The 22,273-nt window shown below is 44.2% G+C and overlaps 1 protein-coding gene across 1 annotated transcript in view; it reads right to left on the bottom strand.

Moving 5' to 3' along the window:
• The window catches only part of TENM4 (teneurin transmembrane protein 4), a 357,308-nt gene that overhangs the window by 98,447 nt on the left and 236,588 nt on the right, over positions 1 to 22,273 (bottom strand). The window contains exon 14 of the mRNA XM_009637125.2: positions 15,488 to 15,634. Within this exon, the coding sequence (XP_009635420.1) occupies positions 15,488 to 15,634 (147 nt within the window). The remainder of the gene's footprint in view (positions 1 to 15,487; positions 15,635 to 22,273) is intronic.

The following is a 22,273-nucleotide window of genomic DNA, read 5'->3' as shown; positions in this document are numbered from 1 at the left end:
AGCCATGGTAGATACCATGGCTACAGAGAGATCTATACATGCAACCCACTAAAGATTCTGCCCAAATAGATGAGAAAATAGGGGAGATTTTGCTGGGAAGGTTTGGTGTCTATTGGTCTTTGTCGCATTTATTGCATGCAGACACAGAGTAACAGCTGACCTCAAACTCTCAGGATATGAATCTTGTATTTTCAGTACCACTAAATTAATAACAACAACAGTAATAGCAGTGGGCACACATGAGAAGAGCTTGCCAAGCGTACGCCAGTAAAATGAGGGTTTGCATATCTGTCAAACCATCAAACAGGCAGACAGTACTACCGCCCCTCCCACCGCCGTAGCAGCATTCCCCGGTTCATTTTGAGATGCCACTGTTCATTGCAAACAGCTCAGTAAAGAGCGGTGACAGGAAAGGAAATAAAAAAATAAGCTCAGAAGAGGTTTGATGAAGCATTACATTTAGAAATAAAAGTTGTTAGCATGTAGAAGAGATGGATCTTTAAATCAGATAAGGGAACTGGATGTTTTTGTTCTGGGGTAATGGGATATGGAGCCCTTCACTTCCAACTCATCAGTTCAAGCAAGACAGTTTGATAGTGAACGAAAATTGTTACCATGTGACGGCTGTTCAAAGACCCATGTGAAATGAGTGGTTGGTCTCAGTGCAGTTGCTGGGAGCTCTATATAGCAGAGAAACCACCTTTACAGCTATCATAGAACCGTAGAATCATAGAATGGTTTGGGTTGGAAGGGACCCCTAGAGGTCACCCAGCCCAACCCCCCTGCAGGGAGCAGGGACACTGCTAACCAGATCAGGTTGCTCAGAACCCCGTCCAACCTGGTCTTGGATGTTTCCAGGGATGGGGCCTCCATCACCTCTCTGGGCAACCGGTTCCAGTATTTCACTACTCTCATTGTAAAGAATTTATTCCGTAGCATGATACTAAGGATCTCAGCATAGAGGCAAGAAATGAATGTGAGTGGAGAGCACCACTGTCCTCAGAGGTAAGTCTCTCCAGAAGTGGGATGAGGTTTGGAGTTGTCAGGATAATGCATTTTGTATTTCAAAGAAACAGTAAATTAAAACAAGACAGTTTGTCATTATTACAGATTGTGAGCTTCAGGTTCAATCCAGTTATACCAGTATGAATTAGAAGACCTTTCACTAATTTTATTGGCATTACTTTGAATTTACTGTAATATAAATAGGAAAATAATCTGATCTGTTATTATTGCTCAAGTACTTACGATAGCTTACACATCATGGACTCAGATTCTGTTGGGCTATACCTGTTCCATTCTTGGAAGATTTTAGTGCCATAAAATATCACTGCCAACATCGTTTCGTGTGGTCACCCATACACAGAAAACTGAACACAAAGCCTGTTCAGCATTCCCAGAGCTTCCAGTCTATGCATGGGTCAAAGCGAAACAAATACCTGCTCCATGTAGACATGTACACAGACACACACGGAGTACTCATTTTCACAAGTGCTCTGCACCCGCCGTTAATGATAATGGGAGCAGTGTCAGATTAGCAAAAGTGCTTTTGAAAATCCCATCCATTATCCTTACCTCCGTCTGTTCTGATATCTCTACATCTTTATAACTCCTTGCAAAATTGCCACAAAAATTTATCAGCTCGGGCACAATACCTACCCATCTGCCTTTTCTCTCGATGACTAGTGATAATGCAAAAGAACTAATTACGTTTTATTTGCCCATTAAAAAAATGACTTGCTGCAGATGATTAGGCCAGTAGGATTCTGGAAGGTCAAATCTCAGATGGAGTTTGAGAGACCATTCACAGAATAAAGTCTTGCATAGATGGAATATGCTTATGCATAGCTACCTGATAGAAAAAAAGAGACGGAAAAGAAACAACAAACCAGCCTTGTTACTATATCAACTACAGTTTCAAGCAAGATAAAATGTCATTTTCTCCCACGCATTGATAATGTTTTCTAAGGCTACAGACACTCTGCTGAGAGGACACCAAACCAGCTGTACCATACCTCTTCATTACCCTGTCTTTATTCCAGGCATCGGAAATATGTTTGGGGACCTGAAGCTGCAAGATAGCAAGGAAATGTTGTTTTCTGAAGGAAATAGTAGATAAGTGTTTGAAGAAGAGGTGCACAGCAGAATGTTTTGTCCAGGTGGGAATGCTGAGGCCTCATCTGCAGATAAGCCTTTCAACTAATGTGTTTCAGGCCTGTATGGAATATGTTGGGGGTAATTACACCGGAGAGGTTTGTCACTGACATCTTAAAGTCATTAAGGTCCTCAAGAGCTGACATGGGGTTTAGCTACTCAACTCCCTCCAATGGCAGCAGCGGTCACAGCAAAGCATTTTTTTCACTTAGAAAATATAAAGGACATTTTTGCCTGAGCCCCGGAGAACAGCAAGAGTTTAGCTACAAACCAGGTCATAAATAGTGATGTCTCCATCTAAATATTTTTTCTTGTGGTTGTTTTATTGTATGGCCCACAAGTGATCCAAGTGGTGCCCTACAGTGAATTGTAAGGAGATACAATGAAATTGTACACAGCTATGACCTCTCGTGCCCTGAGATCTCTCACTGGATCCATCCGAAGGGTGAGGATAAAGTGACATTTGCAAGACGCTCCCTACCCATGAAGAGCGAGGCATTCAGGGACCTCCAGGGACTTACAGAAAATAAAACCAGAGAAAAAGAACACTCATGCTTTCATGGTCCAAATAGACAAAAGCAAATGTGGGCAGCCAGCACCAGCAGCAAAGGAAAATATAGCAAGGTATGATCTCACAAAACGATACGAAGTAATAACACAAAACATCTTTGCAATTTGTAAAGCACAAAGGTGAATTTTCCTTAGAACTGACTGAAAAATTTTCAAAGATAAGTAACAGAAGGAGGTGAACATGGGACCTAGTGGCTGCTGCACCCCAAGTTTTGCAGCAGCAAAGCCACAGAGACTCATGATTCACGTGTGGATTCCTCACTCTGGTCGCTCCCCGAGCACAGATATGCAGCACAGTAACTTCTCAGCTATGGCCATGTTTATACAGCTCTCAGTTTTAAAAAGTGGCAGCTCCCTTATTCTACATATAGCCATAATACGACCATGGCACTTCAGACCAGAGACCAAATGTGCTGCTGAATTATCTCCATGCAAGGTTGAAAGTCCTGTGTAGAGGGATTACAGTAATTCACACGCTTTAAGGTCAAAGATGCTACTATGATCAGCTTGTCTGACCTCCTATATACACAGGCTGCTCATTTTTCCCCTCCCCAGAACTGGATTAAAGCCTGCCTTTTAGAAAGATATCTCATATATCAAAGACAGTTGATTACAGTGAGTCCACCATTTCCTCCGGTAAGCTATTCAAACGCTTAATTACCGCTAGGAAACTGCATCTTATTTCAAGGTTGAATTTGTCTAACAACTCCAATATCCCACCACTGGAACTTGTTTTGCCTTTGTCTGCAAGGTTACCAATATTTCCTTCTGCCCTGCATACTCTGATGTCTTTTCCACGTGCAAGTCCCTCCACACAGAGCAACAACCCATTCCAAACCTTTTCTCTGAACAGCTGAGGATGATTAAACTTCCCATCGTAAGGTTTGTTTTCCAGCTGCTGGATTATTTTTGTGTGTGTGTGGCATCCTTTGATCTCTTTCAGTAATTTCACATCTTTTGCTATGTGTGGGCACCAACACTAGACACGGACCTGTGGCAGCAACACTGGGTACTGAAGAGAGACCACTTCCCAACTTTTGGGGTTTTATACTTCTAAGGTTCACAGTAGCCTTTTAATGATAGCTTTGCACTGAGAGCTCATACTGAGACAATTATCTCCCGTGACCTCTAAATCCTGTTCTGAGTCATTGCTTTTCAAGAGTCCCCCCACCCGTAAGTATAACATGCTTTCTTCGTTCCCAGGGGTATTTTCTTGCATTTTGCTGCATTAAGACATATTTTGTTTGATTGTGACCTTGTAGTGGTGTTAGTCAGATCGCTCTGTATCAAGATGATCTGGGTATGGTGTTTACCACCATACTGAGCCTTAGGTGACCTGAAGATTTTACCAGGAGAGATTTAAACTACATTCTAAGACAATGATGAAAATGCTGAATAGGGTTGGATCCAACAACCAATCCCACGGGACCCCTCTAGAAAAAGCTTCAATCATGGATGCTTTTCAATTAACAAATTAATTTGGAGATCTGCCACCGAGTCAGATTTTAAGCCACCTCTTGCATTCCTCAGTATTTCCATGTAATGCAAGTTTTTACATCTTTGAGACATTTTATGCATCCTATATAGACACAGGTGCCCTTAACACCTAGGCTGGCAGTCCTGCCAAAAATAAACTCTTTTGCCAGACCTCCTTTGTGTAAAGCTCTGAAATAAATACCTTTGGTGATCTCAGAGGTACCATGGGGTGAATCAAATCACTGCCTCTGTGAAAAGGGAGCTATTGGCAAGACATTGCCACACCTGGCCAATAACATGATCAATGGGTTGCATCTTTAACTAAGAATCATGTAATCATAGAATAAGCGAGACTGGGTGGGACCTCTGGAGGTCATCTTGTGAGCCCTGTCTCATTCCCTTCAGAAAAGGAAACGTTTGAAGGGGAATCATCAGGACTCAGCAAAAAAAAGTTCCTTTTCTGCCATTTATGATAAAGCAGCCCCAATACATTCAGCTAACATTATTTTTTAGGGGACCAAGTCCACTTTGATCAGATAATCTGCACTCTGTATATGACCAGACAGCGAGTTTTACTTTGGGATTACTGCATCTAGCTCATTTCTTGGAACGAGTTGGAATACTGTTTTTAGAAAGATGCTCTATCTCATTTTGAAGACTGCAAATCCACCAATCCCATTAGTGAGCTCTTCCAAACATTACCTTAGACTGTAAACTCTTTGGGAGCAGAGACTGTCTTTTTCTTTTCTGTTCACAGAACACCTGAAGTGCCAGCACAACCCAATGAAATAACAACAATTCTCATTAAAGATTTGTATCTGCCCTGTGTTTTCAGTCTGTTCTCCATGCAAACATTCCTTCGTGGAAAGGACTAAACTCTAAAGCCATCTGTGCCTTTTTGGAGCAAGACCTTGGCCTAACAAGAACGACACTTGCTTAATACCAGCTGGAAAACACGTGGTATTAACTGACTTTAAACAGTCTCACTGTAGCAACTGGGATAGCTACATTAGATGATGACGATACATCTGAACGCTGACCTTAATCAGGAGTTTCATGGGATGCTCAATACCATAACTGCCTTCCACAAATAGCCACCCAAATGCCAAAGTTAAGATGACCTAAAATTACTTGGCTTTCAAACACCGCTTACGACCCATCACTTTCTGAAAATCGCGCCCTTTATGATGTTTAAATAGCATGCAAAAAAAATACAGCCACCCAAACCAACCAGAAATTTTGAAAATCTGGAGCTACTGGGGTCAAATGGGGAGGACTCGGGGCTGTGTCCTGCTTACTCTGCCCACCGGAGCTTCAGATGGGCTGGAGGAGCACTATATCATGCCCTCTGGTATTTACCACACAGGGAGTTGCAGGATCCAAGCCAAAAGTAATTTCCTTCTCAAGAAAATCAACAAATAAAGGCAACCTGTCCCAGGTGTGTTACGACAGAAACAAAGTTGGTGTGGTAAGCACCATATCTGCCAGGTGGTTGGCTAAATGGGACATGCTCCTTCTCTCCCGAGTACGCAGGACGGGGCAGGCGCTGAGTAACTAAAGGGGGTTTGTGACTGTCTTCCTTGCCTGCAAGCCTTCACGTCCAGACTCTCCGGCTTCCTTGAAAGCCTCCTTTACTAAGAATTGATTAAGATCCTAAGGCACACAACCAGCCCCTAACTGACAGGAAAAACTGCGTGCCTAATGAACACCACTGCTTATTAGGAGAGGCAGATCTGTTGGCTTACTTCTAAACTATGATGAGGTGAGTGTGACGTATTCCCTCTATGCAATTCTGCAAAATAATTACCCTTCAGCAGCAATGGGGCCACTGCCCCTCCATTCCTTGGGTTGCTGCTGCACTTGCTGGCTGCAAAGTGCTCACAAATCCCACGGCAGCCTCATCCCTCTTTCAAGCCTCACGCGGCCTAGCTTCCAAGTCCCTCACCCACCACGATGCCGCACCAACAAGATGTCAAGGATCAGAGTTTTGTACAGAAGCAAAGGGCTGGTTTTGAGAGACTGCTTCTGCAGTAAACAAGATCAGCCGAGAGCTAATAAAATTTCAAATTAGCTGTGACTTTTCATGGCCCCACAATTGTGTTGGCTGATTTAATGGGCAGCGTCTTAGCTCGCTGGGATTGAATAATTGAGCATTTCTACAGAGTTATGGATGCTGCAACAAAAATCCGTCATGCTAACATCAACAACCGAATGCAAATAACCTTCAGCCAGAGGTGTTATTCTGTGTTTAAGCAGACTCTGACAGGTGCTGCATGTCAAGAGTTGGGCTGGAGCAGGCAGGACACAGGAAGGGACAGGCCCCCATCCTGGGGACCATGATGTACATAGGGAGCTGTGGATACACCGGCAGTCAGGAGGAGGTGAGCCTAAGGAGCCTTATGGGCAGAGCCTGTAAGAAACTACTCTGCAAAGCAAAATTAGAAAGAAATATAACAACAAAACTCCATTATCTTTCAGGAGCATTTTAATTGCCATTGAAAGCATAAAATGCACTGATTATACAAATAATTGCATCTCTCACCTCATCCAGTTCTTATCTTTCACCTTCCTTTCTGTGCCACTCACCGGGCAATATTATCACTTTTTGTGGGGACACTGTCTGTCTTGTCCTGTGATGCTTTTTCATGTGTTACTGCAAGAGTTTGGATGGGGAGGGTTTAAAATACAAATGCTCAGAAGTAAAGCTAACAAAATGTTAGTCTTACCCTTGAGCAAATCAGATTTTACCCTTCCAGCTCTGGTTTAAACTCTGGTGACACAGAGACTAAAGGAATGGCTCAGTACTTCTGCACAAAATACAAGTTATTGGTCACATGAATCCTTAACCTGATGAAGCTTTACAGGAGTAGTGATGTTCTGCCTGGAGTTGAGGACTGACACTCAGTTTACTTCAGTTGGATTTGGGGACTAAATAGGTTTCACTCCAGTGCTTTGCAGAGAACAATTTTACCTATTCAACAAAAGAGTTGTAGCTTTTGGACCCACTGTGAGGAATCAAAGGGAAACAAAGCACAAATGTAAGGAACAATAGCAATGTGGCTGTCAACCCCCTGTGATCATGTTAGCTATTCATGTTCCCTTCGCTCCTTCTACCCTACCTGCTCGGTTTTGATTTTGCCTGAATAAGGTTCTCCCTGTTTGTATCCTGGCTAAATAGGGTTGCTGGTTGCCTGGGAAAGGAATTGCCCTCACATCTTTCTCTAAGTGCTCAGCACATGTTTGCAAGTTCCAAATAATGTAGTCATATGTAATAGTAATCATGTATTTGGATTACAGCACTCCTCGGGCTCTGGTGCAGAAGCAGAGCTCTGCAGTGCTAACCGCTACAGAAACACTGCAAAAAGTCCATCCTAATCCAGGGCTACATTCTTGTTTAACAAAACATCTGAAAAGAAAAAGAAGGGAAGGGGAAGGAGGAAATGACAGAAGACACATGATAATCACAACTGGCATAAACCAGAGTTACAATAATGTGTTTAGGGTCTACACGTTCACAGCATCCCCCAACTCACTGCTGCTCTGGAGGACACAGTTGATGCAGCTGGCTTCATAGAATCATAGATGGTTTAGGTTGGAAGGGACCCCTAGAGGTCATCCAGTCCAACCCCCCTGCAGGGAGCAGGGACACCTTTAACCACATCAGGTTGCTCACAGCCCCGTCCAACCTGGCCTTGGATGTTCCCAGGGATGGGGCCTCCACCCCCTCTCTGGGCAACCCCTGCCAGGGTTTCACCACCCTCATTGTAAAGAATTTCTTCCTTAGATCCAGTCTAAACCTACCCTGGTTTAGTTTAAATCCATCATCCCTTGTCCTGTCCCAGCTGGCCCTACTAAAAAGCTTGTCCCCCCCTTTCCTCTGGGCCCCTTTAAGCCCTGACCGGCCGTACTCAGCTCTGCCCGCAGCCTTCTCTTCTCCAGGCTGAACACCCCCAACTCTCCCAGCCTGGCCTCATAGCAGAGGGGCTCCAGCCTCCGGGCATTTTTGTAGCCCTCCTCTGGCCCTACTCCAATTGTTCCATGTCCTTCTTGTGCTGAGGGCTCAGAGCTGGACACAGTACTCCAGGAAGGGGAAGGAGGAAATGACAGAAAACACATGACAATCACCACTGGCATAAACCAGAGTTACAATAACGTGTTGGGTCTACAAGTTCACAGCATCCTCCAACTCATTGCTGCTCTGGAGGACACAGCTTATGCAGCTGGCGTCATGGGTCTCTTCCTTTCTCCAGGCAGGCTTTTAACAAAGGGACTTACACGTTGCACGACCAGCAAAGCAGCACAGAAACCAGGCAATCTTTGTTTGGGGTGCTATTTGTGAAGCTGAGCAGGGGCTGTATGTGAGGGCCCTTTCCAGCAGTGGAGAAACTGGCTTTCAGATACAGGTTGCTTAACCTGATCAATGGTCATGCAATGGCATACCTGAAACTGCCTCCTTCAGGAGCCAAAGCACCTCTCAGAAGAGATTCCTCTGAGAAAAAGGGACTCAGGGCTTAGAATTTTTTTGTGGGAGCAATGGGTTCACACCCTCAGCAGCTGAGATATCCTTGTCACCAAGGTCTCTCGCTTTCCTGGCAAGTGCTGCAAGTGTTAAGCTACTGCTGAAAAGTTCACTCCAACATATTCTGTTGACTGAATCCAAGCCAATTCAAGCAATCATCTGAGCACAGCTTGGAAAGTGGTCTCAGACAACTCACATATAGGCATGTTTCTCAAATCCTGGCCAAGGGGAAAGCGGCCACACACTCTATGCACCCTGAGCACACTCTGGGCAAAACCTTAGGTTTTTAAGGGAACTTTCTGCCCCAGAGAGGAAGCAGGAGTTTGCCTCAGGTGCTAAAGCAGCTCTGGCAGATCTTTCCTGAATTTCTTCTTTGAGCACTGGTGCCCAAACTCTGTTTTAGCATCTTTTCAGGTGCAGAAATGCTTTGTGAAATACGTGTCCAAGCCTGTCTTTTCTGAAGATGGTTTGTGTCACCTTCTGTTATATCTGATACACCAGCAGTGCCTTCTTCCCTCATGGATGGTTTGTGTCACCTTCTGTTATATCTGATACGCCAGCAGTGCCTTCTTCCCATCAGTAAATTCCCTCATTATGCTTTGTGAAATACGTGTCCAAGCCTGTCTTTTCTGAAGATGGTTTGTGTCACCTTCTGTTATATCTGATACACCAGCAGTGCCTTCTTCCCTCATGTGAGCAGACAATGGTACGTTTCTTTCGACACAGAGGACACTTCCATGGTTTCTTCCTGAATCTATTAATCAAAGGCATTTCATTAAGGACTAGTCAAAAGTGCTAGGAGCTCTCCCAAGCTAGGAAGACAACCCACAGCCACTGCTAGACCCTCAGTTCACAACACATCAACCAATGCCTGCTCCTGGATGCTGTAATGCTGGGTTCACACTGCCCTCCAGCCAGCCCCAGCGCTAACAACCACCAGCGGGTGATACTCAAGTGTTACTGTCCAACACAGAATCAGTGAAGAGATGAAACTTGAAAATGTGAACTGGTCATTTTGTTCTCTTACTTGAGGAAACGTTGATTAACAGTCATCATAAAACTGAAGAAGAGAAGCTGGGTGATTTATAACAAATTATACCAGCTAGCCAATCTTTTCAGGTACAGCAGACTTTCTCATCTTTTTAGCTGTGCTTTCGGGTTCCTCCAAGCTGACCCTGTTGTTTGACTGGATGTATCTGTGATGGTAAATGCTAATTTATGATGGCTGTTTTCCCAGGTGCATTCAGATCTCAACACTTCCCTTCATAAATGTAGCTAGCACGTTAATGCATCATTTTTTATGGTTTCAAGGAAGCAGACAGCTCCCACACCATGCCCGGGAGACAATCTTCTTGTGCTATAAAAGCCTTGCAGGCATGAAGTAAAGGTTCATAACAGTGTGCAAAAAAAAAAATAAAAAAAAAATCTGAAGCACCCCACCACTTTGTTGGCAGCTCAAGCATTTGCAAGGACAAAGGTTTGCGTTCTAGGGTTCTCCTGGATTCTTTACAATTCCCTTTGCAGCCCTGCTGCTGCCTTCAGGTGTAACCCTACGTACCGGCAAAGAGCAATGCAGACTCTTGCCAGTTCCCTAATGAAGTATTTGGCATGTGGTGGGCAGATGGTGGACGTGTGGGTGTTAAGAAGGCCAGTGTGCAGAGCCAAAATTTCTCTTGCCAAAGAATTTGAAATGCTGCTCTCCCAAAGCATTAGGCAAGTCTCCACCTTACTACAAGCACTACCCGGCCCTTGAATGGGGTGAGCAGGACACGAAGCCTTGCATCGTGGAGTTGCACCAACGGGTTATGGTACAGTTAAACACACAGCACTGATTTGCCTCAGAGAACCCATTCTTGAATTACATCGTCCCTGAAGTGAGAGTTGGTTCCTGGTGGCAGCGATAACTCATACTCAAGGCTGCACGGAGAGGCAAAAGTCCTATGTGCGGTGGCTTCGTGGCTCTGACCTGCTCGCTGCTCCAGGGTTTGAGGACTAAGGCAACTTTTAGTTGCTCTGGCTCAGGAGGAAAGAAGGATAGCATACAGATTGCTCCCTCTGGGAGCTCTTGGGTAGCCTCTGGTGGGGTGCAGAATGAGCTTGCAAAAGCAAAACAGGGCCACGTGTACATTGGAACCCCGTGTTTGTGGTAAGCTAAATGTAGCTGTCATGAATGAGACAAAAACTGAGGGGCAGAAGCTTTGCTACTACAATTTTTGGCGAAAAAGAGAAGAGGATGGGTTATTTTCTTCACTCCCAAAGGAAGATCATTGACCAGGTGACATGTAAGAAAAATGAAGTTGCTATGCTTCCTATGTAATGGTGTGCAATATATGTTAGGATAGGCCAGCATTATTTGACTGGGAAGATTAACTGTCTCTCAGTCTGTCTATCCATCTGTCTGTCTACCTAAATTATCCTGCAGTAATCACTAAAATAAGCCTTTGGATGTGTTAAAATTGGGAAGAGGCAGCAGAGAACAGCAGACAACTGAAAATTGACCGCTAATGAATATGAAGGGTTAGATAATATTAGGAACATTTATATTCCAGACGCATTTTTCATCTGAGAAAGACTCTTGCCTTTCACAAGTAAAATAGATTCGCTTTAGGCAGAGTTCAGCAGCTGTTTAGCAACTCGAATTCTTCAAAGCAGGGATGTGGTCACTTCCACTTCCCGGAGAACCAGCAAGCTGTTCCCTATCTGGAAGACTTTGCTACTCTAGAAAAGCCCAAAAGAATAACAAAGGCCCTCAAGTGAACTTACTGTGTTGATCAAACAGAACTTTGAGACCAAAAGAGAAATTTAGTTTAATAGTTGTAATTCTCTCATGGTTTCAGGACAGTGGCATGTACCCAGCCAACGACAGGGTGGATTGGCCAATTCTTGGGCTCTCAGTATGGAGGCAGTCATACAGTTAGATGATTTCTCCAGAGCAAAGATGGTTAACAGAGCTTTGCTGCCTGATAGCATATCTGTGAGATTGTGAAGAACATCCTCTCCTCTTCCCCTCCATTTCTTCTGTACACTCCGTTCCTGATGGAGGAGTCTCCACAAATGCAATGGAGCCCATATTTAGCCTCTGGCATATCAGCCTGTTCTCAAGGCTTTGTCAAATGCCATTAACCGCACTTCTAGGATTTGTCACAGAAGATAATTTCCTTGGTCTTTTAAACCTTCAAACTTCTTATTCTTCAAGCACATGACAGAGGACTCAGTGTGGGGTGAGACAGAACTACTCTCAGTTAGTGAGGGTTTGCAGCCATGAATTAGAGAAGTTATTTTCTGTGAAAAGAGAAGTTATTTTCTCAGCATGTTTTAAGGAAACACCTCCCATTTGTTGTAGTACAGGTGGCCTCTTTGGTCAGACGTGCAAAATCCTAGCCTTTTACCCAGGTTGTTAAAGCTCTGTCACTGCACTGGTTTCCCTTGACTGATACGGGATGATCGCCTGCTCTCAGTTACTTGCTACAACTCCTTTCAAGTTGACAGCCTTTGTGCTTCAAAGTGTAAACAAAGTGGACCTGGGTGTGAAACCTAAGTGCTTGCCTTGACAAATGACACTTGTGTATGGAGAGGGGACCGCTCTCCGTGACACCTTTTTTCTAACCTGAACAGAGATTACATTTCCCCAATTCTCTCTCTGAGTGACTTCTGCGAGCCTTGTTATTGTTTGTCTGAACAGCCTCCAGATTTAAGAGGCAAACACGCCCTGTAATTTGGTACTCGTCTCCCTCAGGGTATGATTAGTCTGGGATCTGATGAAAAGGATTCTGACTTCAGCACCCATTATCCCAAGGAATTTCCGGCTGCAGGGATCTTGATTAGCAGATACACGATACCACAGTGCGGGAACCAGCTTCCGATGAGCTCAGGCAGGGTGAAGCCCCCCCTGCCCCGCAGCGTGGTGTCTCAGCTTTGAGAGATGCTGCTCTGAGCAGAAAGTGACTCAACGGGCAGCGGTCACCAACCAAAATTAGGCACCTACAAGGTAATATCTGAAATAGCTCAGAGAGATGATGCCCTAAATCTGTTTCTCTCTGCTGATGGCACCCATGGTGACTAGCTCAGATGTCTGACTTCTAAAGCATCATGAAAGGACTCGCATCTCCATTGCTTACATTCATGGGCATACGAAGACAAATTCAGCAATATCCCTGAAATCCTTTATGGTCAACAGTCAAATAAACCACCTTTTTCCAGCCCTGAGCATGCATCACTCCAGAGACTGTGACAGGACCCCAAAAGAGGGGGAAGACATAGTGTTCATGCACATACTACATGCTCTTTCAAGAGGCTCTTCAGGCCTACACCCCTCCAGTGCTCTTCAAAGCACAGCAGTTTCCCAAGTTATAATGTTTGTGGTGACAAAGTGGCTGCATTGAATATTGGCTCAATTCTGCTTCCTAAACACAGGTGCCTATTGTCATTTGACTTGCCTTTGGAAGAGAAATCCGAAGACAGCTGTGACACATGAAACTTATATATATGTGCTCTACTAGAGATCCAAGTTATTGTGGAGGGGAAGCCAGAAGCCAGCTGGGGTACTCTAGGATGTCTCAGATGGTGCTGGGCAAAAGGCAACAGACATTAAGTTGGACATGGAAAATTATGACTAGATATTAGGAGAAAAATGCTTACTGTAAGGATGGTCATATACTGGAGCAGGTTGCCCAGAGAGGTGGAATCTCCATCCTTGGAAGTGTTCAAGAGCTGACTGTTCACAGTCCTGAACAACCTGATGTAATTATATGTGCTTTGAGCAGGGGGTTGAACTAGACAACTGCTGGAGGTCCCTTCCAACCTAAATTACTCTACGGATGTTCTTCAAATGTCTCCAGCTGTCTTGCTACAGGGATCAACATAACAACTAGGAAACAGGTCCAGAATCAGCCTTTCTTTACCAGTCCATGTAACCATATTCAAATCCCTGAGCTAAACAAGGAACTCGGGCTTCAGAGTAGGATTGCCTGACCACTGCTGATGCCCCTGCATCTCAGAGGTTGAGATTCTAGATCTGAGCCCACAAATACAGCACAAATGATCCATAAACATGTACAAAAATCAGCTTGAGAAGGTAGACGTATACCTGTTCCACTTTCCAGCTGATGAGGGTCCTTAGTAGTAATGTAGCAAAATGAAAGGAATAGCATAGAGTATGACATGGATTATCTGTAAACTGTAGTGCACACCATGTACATGTATTTTTTTTAGTGTACCAAGACTAAAGTCAACACTCATTTGTGGGCTCTGACACATGAATAAGCCGTCACGTGGCGACATGCTACAACCTATCAGTTGCTCTGCTCTAGCTGTGTACACCACTGCTCCACACAAGTTCACCAAATGCAAGTTAGCAGCTGATGTGCACTCGTAAACATGTCGAAGCCTTTTGTCTCTCCTGTCTACATCTGTCATCCTGCAGGCGAGCAAGACGACGTACGGCTCGTTTCAAGGTGAGGGTAACCCAGTTACAAGGTTAGCACCTTGAACCAGGAGATATGAGGAGATGGTGTTCCACCAACCTGCTCATGGTCTGGTCATGCTCTTTTTGATGTTATACAGATGTGGTCTACCTTATATGTTAGGCTGGATTACTCCTTCTCCCCTCTCTCTCTTTCTAAAAAATTCACAGGGTTTTTGTTGGTTATTTTTTCCACGGAAACTGGGATTATCCTTGGCTCTATTTAACATATTTTTACACATCTGATGTGATCAACTTTATTGCTGCCCTGTGTCAGCTGTAAATAGGAAAGGCGAGTGCAGTGATATTCAGTTTCACGTGAGGCAAAAAGCCACCTTTGTTTTATAGTGTGTACTCTGTATGGTTCTCCAATTTTTTCCATCTTTTCTAAAGGGATAATTTGGTCCATTTGCCATGCCAGATGTGCAGAAGTATTTTAAATATTCAATCAGAATCCCAGTTGCTGTGAAGCAGATAATTACAGTCTTGGCTTGGCTATTTTTGTATTTTTTTTTTAACCGTACTGTTCTTGTGAATATGATAAAACAGAGGCTTGCAAAATGCAGTCTCCGCTTCACAGTCTGGGTCCTGGCCCAGACTTGTGGTTTACAAAGCCTTTTGCTGAGTGACAACAAAACAAATTATGCAGTCTCCCTTATGCCTTAAATTTAATATCTCATCTCCTGCCCTTTAATTCAAACCTTCACACTGCACCAGGGTTTCCTTTGTAATGAGATAACTCTGAATATTAAGTTTGCATTACGCAGGGCTATTATTCACATGCCTGACATCATTACATATGGAACTGTAATCAATAAAACATGGTTCGAGAGGGATTGGATGGCTTGTGGGCATGGGGATCAGTCACCGAAGCCTCTAAGTTTCTGCAAAACATCCATCCCAAGTCAGTAGTGACCTACCGGAGAGCCTTGATGAAAACCTCTGGCAGCGAGGCCAAAGTTTGAACAGTCAGGGGCGTTTGCGGTGGCCCCTTCGTGTCACTGCCGAGCCACCCGGCTGGGGTGGAGCGATGGGACAAGTGCATGGCCTCTGCCTGCTCTCTGGTATATGGACTTGATTTGAGGATAAACAAACCTCCCTCTTCAGCCCTGGCACCTCAAGTCCAAGCCCATTTCATTTGAATTCAAATCCACTCTGGCTGAGTCAGCCTGGCAGCCTTCGCTGTCTGTTCTCCACCAGCTGTCAAAACCCAATCTGCCCTGCAGAATCAAGCCCAGCTGACTGTTCACTGTGCAAGGTTTATCGGCTCCGCGAAGCCTGACATATCGCATGTGCTCATGTCCTACCTCCGTCGTTGTCTTTCCCATCGCCGCATGCCGTCTCCATGGAAGTGTCGCAGCCCGCTCCTCTCCAGCCCAGCTGGCAGACACAGTGCCAGCCGTTCATGTCCAGAGTGCATCTGCCGTTGCCGTTACACAAGCCAGGGCATCCCTCTGCAAGGCAAACAGCCACACATTCAAACGCACTGGAAAGACAAAGCGACGCAGCCTGGGAAAGGGGCTAATTAAACAGCTTTTTGCCCTTTGCCTTCAGTTCATTTCTCCACTCCCATTTGGTGTCTTCCCACCTGGAGTGACCTGTCCCAGTGTGGTATCAGGACGGTGGTGACCACTCAGTGGGCTGCTATCTCCCAGGAGGTCCTCACAGCACAGCCTCACTAATTGGATGGAGGGGGATGGCGAGCTTCAGGGAGGCAATGAGATTTTCCTGCTTCGTTGGTTATAAAACCCACCCTGCCCTCCGAGTCTCTCAAAGCCTTTGCTTTGTAAGACCAAGATTTGGGGTTACCTAAATTGCATGTGGGGTTGAAGTTCCTAACACCCAGCAGGGTAAAGCGCCTGGCTTTCAGCAACACTGAGACCTCGGAGCGGTAAGCGGTCGAAGCTGGCTGGAAAGGGCCGGCCCTTCCTATGTTAGAAAATATTTGGCGAACACTAATTTTCTCTACTGTGGTCATTTTGGGTGGGATTCATCTCATCCAGTTACCATTCATCTGTAATGGAGATACCTTCTCTCTGTAGTCAGCAGAGAAAAAGACTGTCCCATGGCACAAATCCCCCTGTGTGTGGTAGATGCCCATACCCATGAGCTGAAGCGTGCTCTGGAAACACCCATTTCTCCCCAGTGACTAGAGAGAGCCCAGCACAGAGGCAGACATTTCTTTTATAGGCGATAAAACTGAGGGAGGATGAACACCAAGTCTGCTCGCTAGGGTTTGATTTTCTCATCTGATGACCTCTCACTGAGATTTTTGTCTTCTTTTTTTTTTTTTTTATTTCCCCATGAAAATAGCAGAGTAATTTCCACAGTAAGCAGTGGGGTGAGGGAGGCTGCTTAGCTTATCCAGTTCGGGGGGCTTTTTACCTGCAGGGCTCAAAAATCTTTACCAAGAAGCAGTTGGAAACGTAACCCACATTTTACAGCTTAGGAAACTGAAGTAGAAGGGACCGAAGTGACTATCAAGGTCACTCAGCAGGACTGATTACACCAGGAACACGATTCAGTCTTCCCGAGCCCTGCGTTAAATGCCCTCTCTATTTATATGTGTGTTGTGCAATCCTGCCACGTAGTTTTGAGCTTCTTCAGGCCCTCAGCTTCACAAGACGGGTTGGTTTGTGAAACTGTGCAAGCAACACAGGCTTACCCTGTCCTAAAGGGTTGCAACATGACGGTGAAGAGGTGTGCGTCGTTGCAATATCTGGTTGACCTCACGACGCATGAGGGTCTGCCCCAGGAACTGGTGGGACGGCAGGTAGAGCACACCAGGTCATCATCGCATGTCCTGCACTGGGGCAATTCGTTCAGAAATGCCTTCTAACTATGGAATTGTTTCATGGTGAACTTAAGGTCTTTTCTGGGATCGTTTTTCTAACAAGTGACAGATTTACAGGGACCAAATGCAAAAAAGAAATGAAGGTGGTAAGGAAAAGTCCGCTAACAGGATCTTAAATACAGTTTTCATTTACAAACTTATTTGTTGTATTTCAGTCCTTTAAAGTGTGTATTTGGGGGTGGGGGAGGGCATACAACGTGTGTGTGCATGTGTGAGCATGTGTGTGTATTTTGGTATTCATACACTATATTAGTATTTATATACTACAGAAGAGCTATTTATAGGCAAGGCTACTTGAAATTCTCCATTTTAATACCCTGCCTTCAGTTCTTACAACAGTGCCAAACTTTTAACCATTTACTGTGATTTTTTTTCCAATGCTAGAACTAATTTATTTGTTTATTCCCTTTACATATTTTCAGTACAAGCTGAAAGCATTCAGCCGTTTTGGAGAATGAGAGAGGAAGTGTACTACTTGTTAAAACTACCTGCTAAAATTACTTAGCTAGGTAGTTAATCTCACTTTGGCATAGATAAATTCAGTTTGAATGGGACCATCCTGACGGTAGAGACGTGACTGTTTTCCCCTCTTTATAAACCTGCCTAAATTTGTCTAGATGAAAAACCTCTGAAGAAATCTCACTTTATGTGCATTCTGCATGCCTCCGTTAGAGCTTGGCTGGTGAATCACCAGTGAGCACCCTTCATTTTTTACTGCTTGGACTCTTTATAACCCATCCTAAAAAGGAAACTCCTTGCAAAGGTGCTGTGGTGTTGACCTGGACAGGAGTGCAGTTAGAACCAAAAAGAGCTGAGTGATGAGACGTTGAAGACACCACTGTAAAAGGATGAGAGAAGAAGGGTTAAATACTACTAGATTTTAACCCAGCAAGCAGTGTTCAAATCCTGGAGCAGACTCTTACTGTCTGCAATGGGAAGAAGATTGGTTTTAGAAGTTTTTGCTGCGAGCTAAGGACAAAAAGTCTCCTGGGTTTGGTTCCAAGCCACGTAGGAACAGGTCCGAATCCTGGAAACAGTTTAGGTTAGACCTATGAGTTAGACCTTTTCCCTCTCTAGTTGGCACTTGTCAGGCCTCACCTGGAGTACTGTGTACGGTTCTGGTCCCTGCTATAGAAAAAAGATGTGGACAGGCTGGAGGGGTTCCAGAGCAGGGCCACCAAGATGATCCAAGGCCAGGGAAGCCCCTCTTAGCTGTATGAGGATGGGCTGAGAGAGCTGGGTTTGTTCAGCCTTAAGAAAATGAGGCTCAGAGGGGATCTCATCATCATGTACCGGTATTTAAAGGGTAGCTACAAAGAAGATGGAGACTCCCTTTTTACAAGGAGACACATGGGGAGGACAAGGGGGAATGGACACAAGTTGCTCTTGGGGAGATTCCAATTGGACGTGAGAGGGGAATTTTTCCCTGTGAGAACAGTCACCCATTGGAATAATCTCCCCAGGGGAGGGGTTGACTCTACCACATTGGACACTTTTAAGACTCAGCTGGACAGGATGCTGGGCCATCTTGTCTGGGCTGGGCTCTGGCCTAGAAAGGTTGGACCAGATGATCCTTGAGGCCCCTTCCAACCTGGGATTCTATGATTCTATGAGCTTTCACATGATGCAAATTCAGAGGGAAAAGAAGGATTTCATTTTGTTTCAGTTGGTTTTGTTTAAATTATATTTTGCATTTCAGAATCTTTGGAACAAAGATCTCAAAAGCAAAGATCTAACATTATTAGACAGAAAAGATACTGTAGTGATTGATCACTTGCTCGAAGACTGACAAAAGCAAAGGATCTTCAAATGTCTCACATGGGGACTCTCCAGCAAGTATAAGGAAAAACTAATATAACTAAAAATTAGGAGCTCATACAGAGGAGCTGTATGTGTCCTACTCTCCCAGGCTTAGGAAAGGGGGAATATGTAGTGGCAGAAAATAGCTGATATAATTAGGATGGGAGCACCTTCTGCATCTGAGGAAAGGAGAAGAGCTTGATTTGCCTACTCTAGCACAGCAAAGGCTGGAAAGACAATGATTGTTTTCCACAAATGCATGAAACAGATAAACAGTGAGAAGGGAAAACAGCTATTTAAGCTAAGAAGAATAATGCTGGCATAAGAACAAATGGACATAAACCAAGCATGAATAAATTCTGGCTGGAAATTAGAAAGAAAAAAAAAAAGTCATTTGCCAGGATCAAAGGAATAAAGTTTTGGAGTAGCCTCCCAGTAGGAATATTACGGAGAAGAAGCCTCACTGGTCAATCCATAGAGCTTGGTAAATTTATATACAGTTTTCCACAGTGTGGTCACCCTTGACAGCAGAAGACTGGATTCTAACTGAGGAGACCCCTTTAAGTCCTATGTCTTTGCATTTTGTGTGCAGTTCATTGTCTATTTGAAATGTGCTTGAGGCTATCTGAATGGACGTTCATGATTTCCAATGAATCTCTTTGACCTGGACCCACAGAAACTAAGTCAAGCATCTCAGAAGGCAGACAGACAGAGGAAAAGCATCAGTTGGGAGACGAGAGACAGAAGAGAGAGAGAATCTCATGAGATTATGCCTTCCCAAAGTGTCTAGTCCTCTTCCTTTACTATTAAGGGAACCCAGCATGACTAGCTGAGACATCCCACCCGTAATGTCAAACTCCATTGTTTTGGCATCTTTCAAGTCTAGAAAGCAAATTTACCCTCTCCCATCAAGAAGAGAGTCATCTCTGGTTCCTAATGAGATAAATCTCTTCCCAGGAGTCAGAGAGAACTTTTTCCTAATGAGATAAATTCTTCTTCACAGATCCATGAACGTAAGTTTTCGGATATTAACCATTACATTACAAGGTACAGCAAAGTATCAGTGCTGTGAGGATTAAATTGTACCTCTCCTGTGTCATGGGTTTGGTACAATTTTCAGAAGTAATGAGAAAGGAAACCATTAATAGAAAACAACACAATTAAACAGCAGCTGTCAGAAGACTTGCAGCTTCAGAAAGTTAGAAGTCATCATGGATGCGTAGGCCAATGTATCTGGGAGGATGGGCCTGTAAGTACTGCTGTTTCTGGACTGGTTTAGGGCATAAAGACTTGGCCGTCACTAACACTACGGAGACAGGAACGTGCAGCATTCGCCATTCCACAAACAGTGCACCTCAAAGCACTTGATGAAAAGATGATACAAATAAACTTTATCTGTTCCTTTCCCCCGTGCTGGGGCATAAAGCAAAAAGATCATCTTGTCTCCAAAGTGCTTCTGAATGTCAGCACAGCGGGATGGCTTAATCCTCACGGATTTACACCACCGCAACTTTGCAGCTCTGATTTCTCATTGCTAGAGTCACTAATGATCCATTATTCCTGTTTGTGTTTGTTAACTATTTTGGTACTAAGAGAATTAAATATATGAATAGGGCTTGGGGGGCTGGGGGGGAAGAAAACCTTTATGTGAGTTTCCAGTTGAAGCAGATGAAAGCGCTGCTGAAAGATGATGATACCATGGGACATTCACAAAGATGTCAGGTCTGCCACGCAAGAGATGGTACAGATCAGGGAAGCAGTATAAGAAGTGGACTAATTTTGAACTAGACAAGAAAAGAGTATCAGAGTCAAAGGAAAGTGTCACCTGAGTAAGACATTATCCTGCCATTTTAAGATTGTGGGCAAAATAATCTGCTCTTATTGTCTGTACACTTAAGGCCTTCTCCAATTAGTCCAATTATAAACAATGTTCAATGGGATTTTTCTTCAAGCCAAGCCTCATTGCCACTTCTAAGTGGCAATGATAAAAAAAGATAAGGCTATTATTTTCCCTCCACCGTCAGTAGGAAAGCACTGATGGATGTTCTAGCAAGTCTCAGCAGACAGTGGTTGAGCTCCGAAAGGAGCAGGACGTGGCTGAATGCAACGTGCGAGGATGCAGACACCAGAGCTTGAGAGAACAACCATCAGTAAGTGACCTGCAGAAGTCCTGTAGGACCGAAGTGGAGGAGCAAAGTATCAGCTGATCCCTGCAAATTACGAGAAACCTGGTAAAGTGTGCTGAAAACCACTCAACTCTTAAACTACCACCATGATATTTTGTGATGGTGGGAAACCAGAAACCCTTAATCAGATGCATCCTGTAAAATGAAGATTAAGAAGTTATTTGCCACAGCTCCTGTTGCTTATAAGTGTAGAAATGAGGGAATTGACTGGGTTCTCACTGCTGCTCAGACTTCAGGAGCACCCCAAAGAAGTCACCTTGCAGCCATCCCTGAATTCGAATGTTGTTCAGCATCTTTACATTTCAGACTAGCTGTTTATATAGCTCAGTACAGTGTTAATGTGGTTATTTGTGAAGAGCGAGAATTGATAATCAGCAATAGAAATTAATTACATTGATGTACCGTCAGCTCCAGTGGTATTCTGGATGGAGGAGGTCTCTCTGAAATCAGCACCTCTTTAACAGTAGGGACCTCTTTTCATTTTAAGCATTACCAGTGTTAATTAGGGCTTACTTTAGAAGACTTCACTCCAATTCTAGTTAGAGCTTCCTGGCTTAATCGTGCTGATGTTTGCTATTGAAACTTGCCCTCCAATTTAGAAACAATTCTGCATCTTCTCTGACTTGCTGGTTTATTGTAAAGCTGTAGGAAAGATTCAGCAGTAAATCAGGCTCACCCTTGACAACACAGGATTACTGGGAAGGGATTTCAACCAGAAAGATGTTAATAATTAAGAAAGCCAAAAGGGCATGAGTAATTTAGTTTTGAAAAATGCACACCGTGCAGTTAGCCAAGTAAAAAACATGTACTTTTAATGTTCCAGCTATTGCTAATCTTTCCAAAAGAGGCCATGTGTGGTAAGAGACAATCTTTTATTCTTAGTACGTTGCTTAACCTGTTACCCGCTGAAATACTCACTGAATATAATGTGCCTTTATTCTTGGGCATAAAGGTGAGTCCAAAGGCTATCCAGAGGAAAAATGACAGCTGCAGAAGACTTAGTAAAAAAAAAATTGGGCCACTGAAAGGGCAAATCAGTGCTGAAGGTCCCTGGACCCAGGTTCTGCAGGTTGATTTCTCATCTGTTCTAAACCCTTGCTGCTTATCTGCTCCCTTTTGATCCAGCCTTCTCCAATACTTGCTGAAACGAAAAGGAGTCCTGGGGTTTTGAAATGGAAAACACTGAGATGCGGAACGTTAACGGGAGGTTCTGATCGCACTGCCTAGTGATGGCCCATGTCTTCCTCTAAGGA

Source organism: Egretta garzetta, unplaced genomic scaffold (genome assembly GCF_000687185.1).
Source record: "Egretta garzetta isolate BGI_Z169 unplaced genomic scaffold, ASM68718v1 scaffold323, whole genome shotgun sequence".
Lineage (NCBI taxonomy): Eukaryota > Metazoa > Chordata > Aves > Pelecaniformes > Ardeidae > Egretta > Egretta garzetta.
The sequence above is the reverse complement of the archived record's forward strand: the minus strand, read 5'-3'. Positions and strand labels throughout refer to the sequence as shown.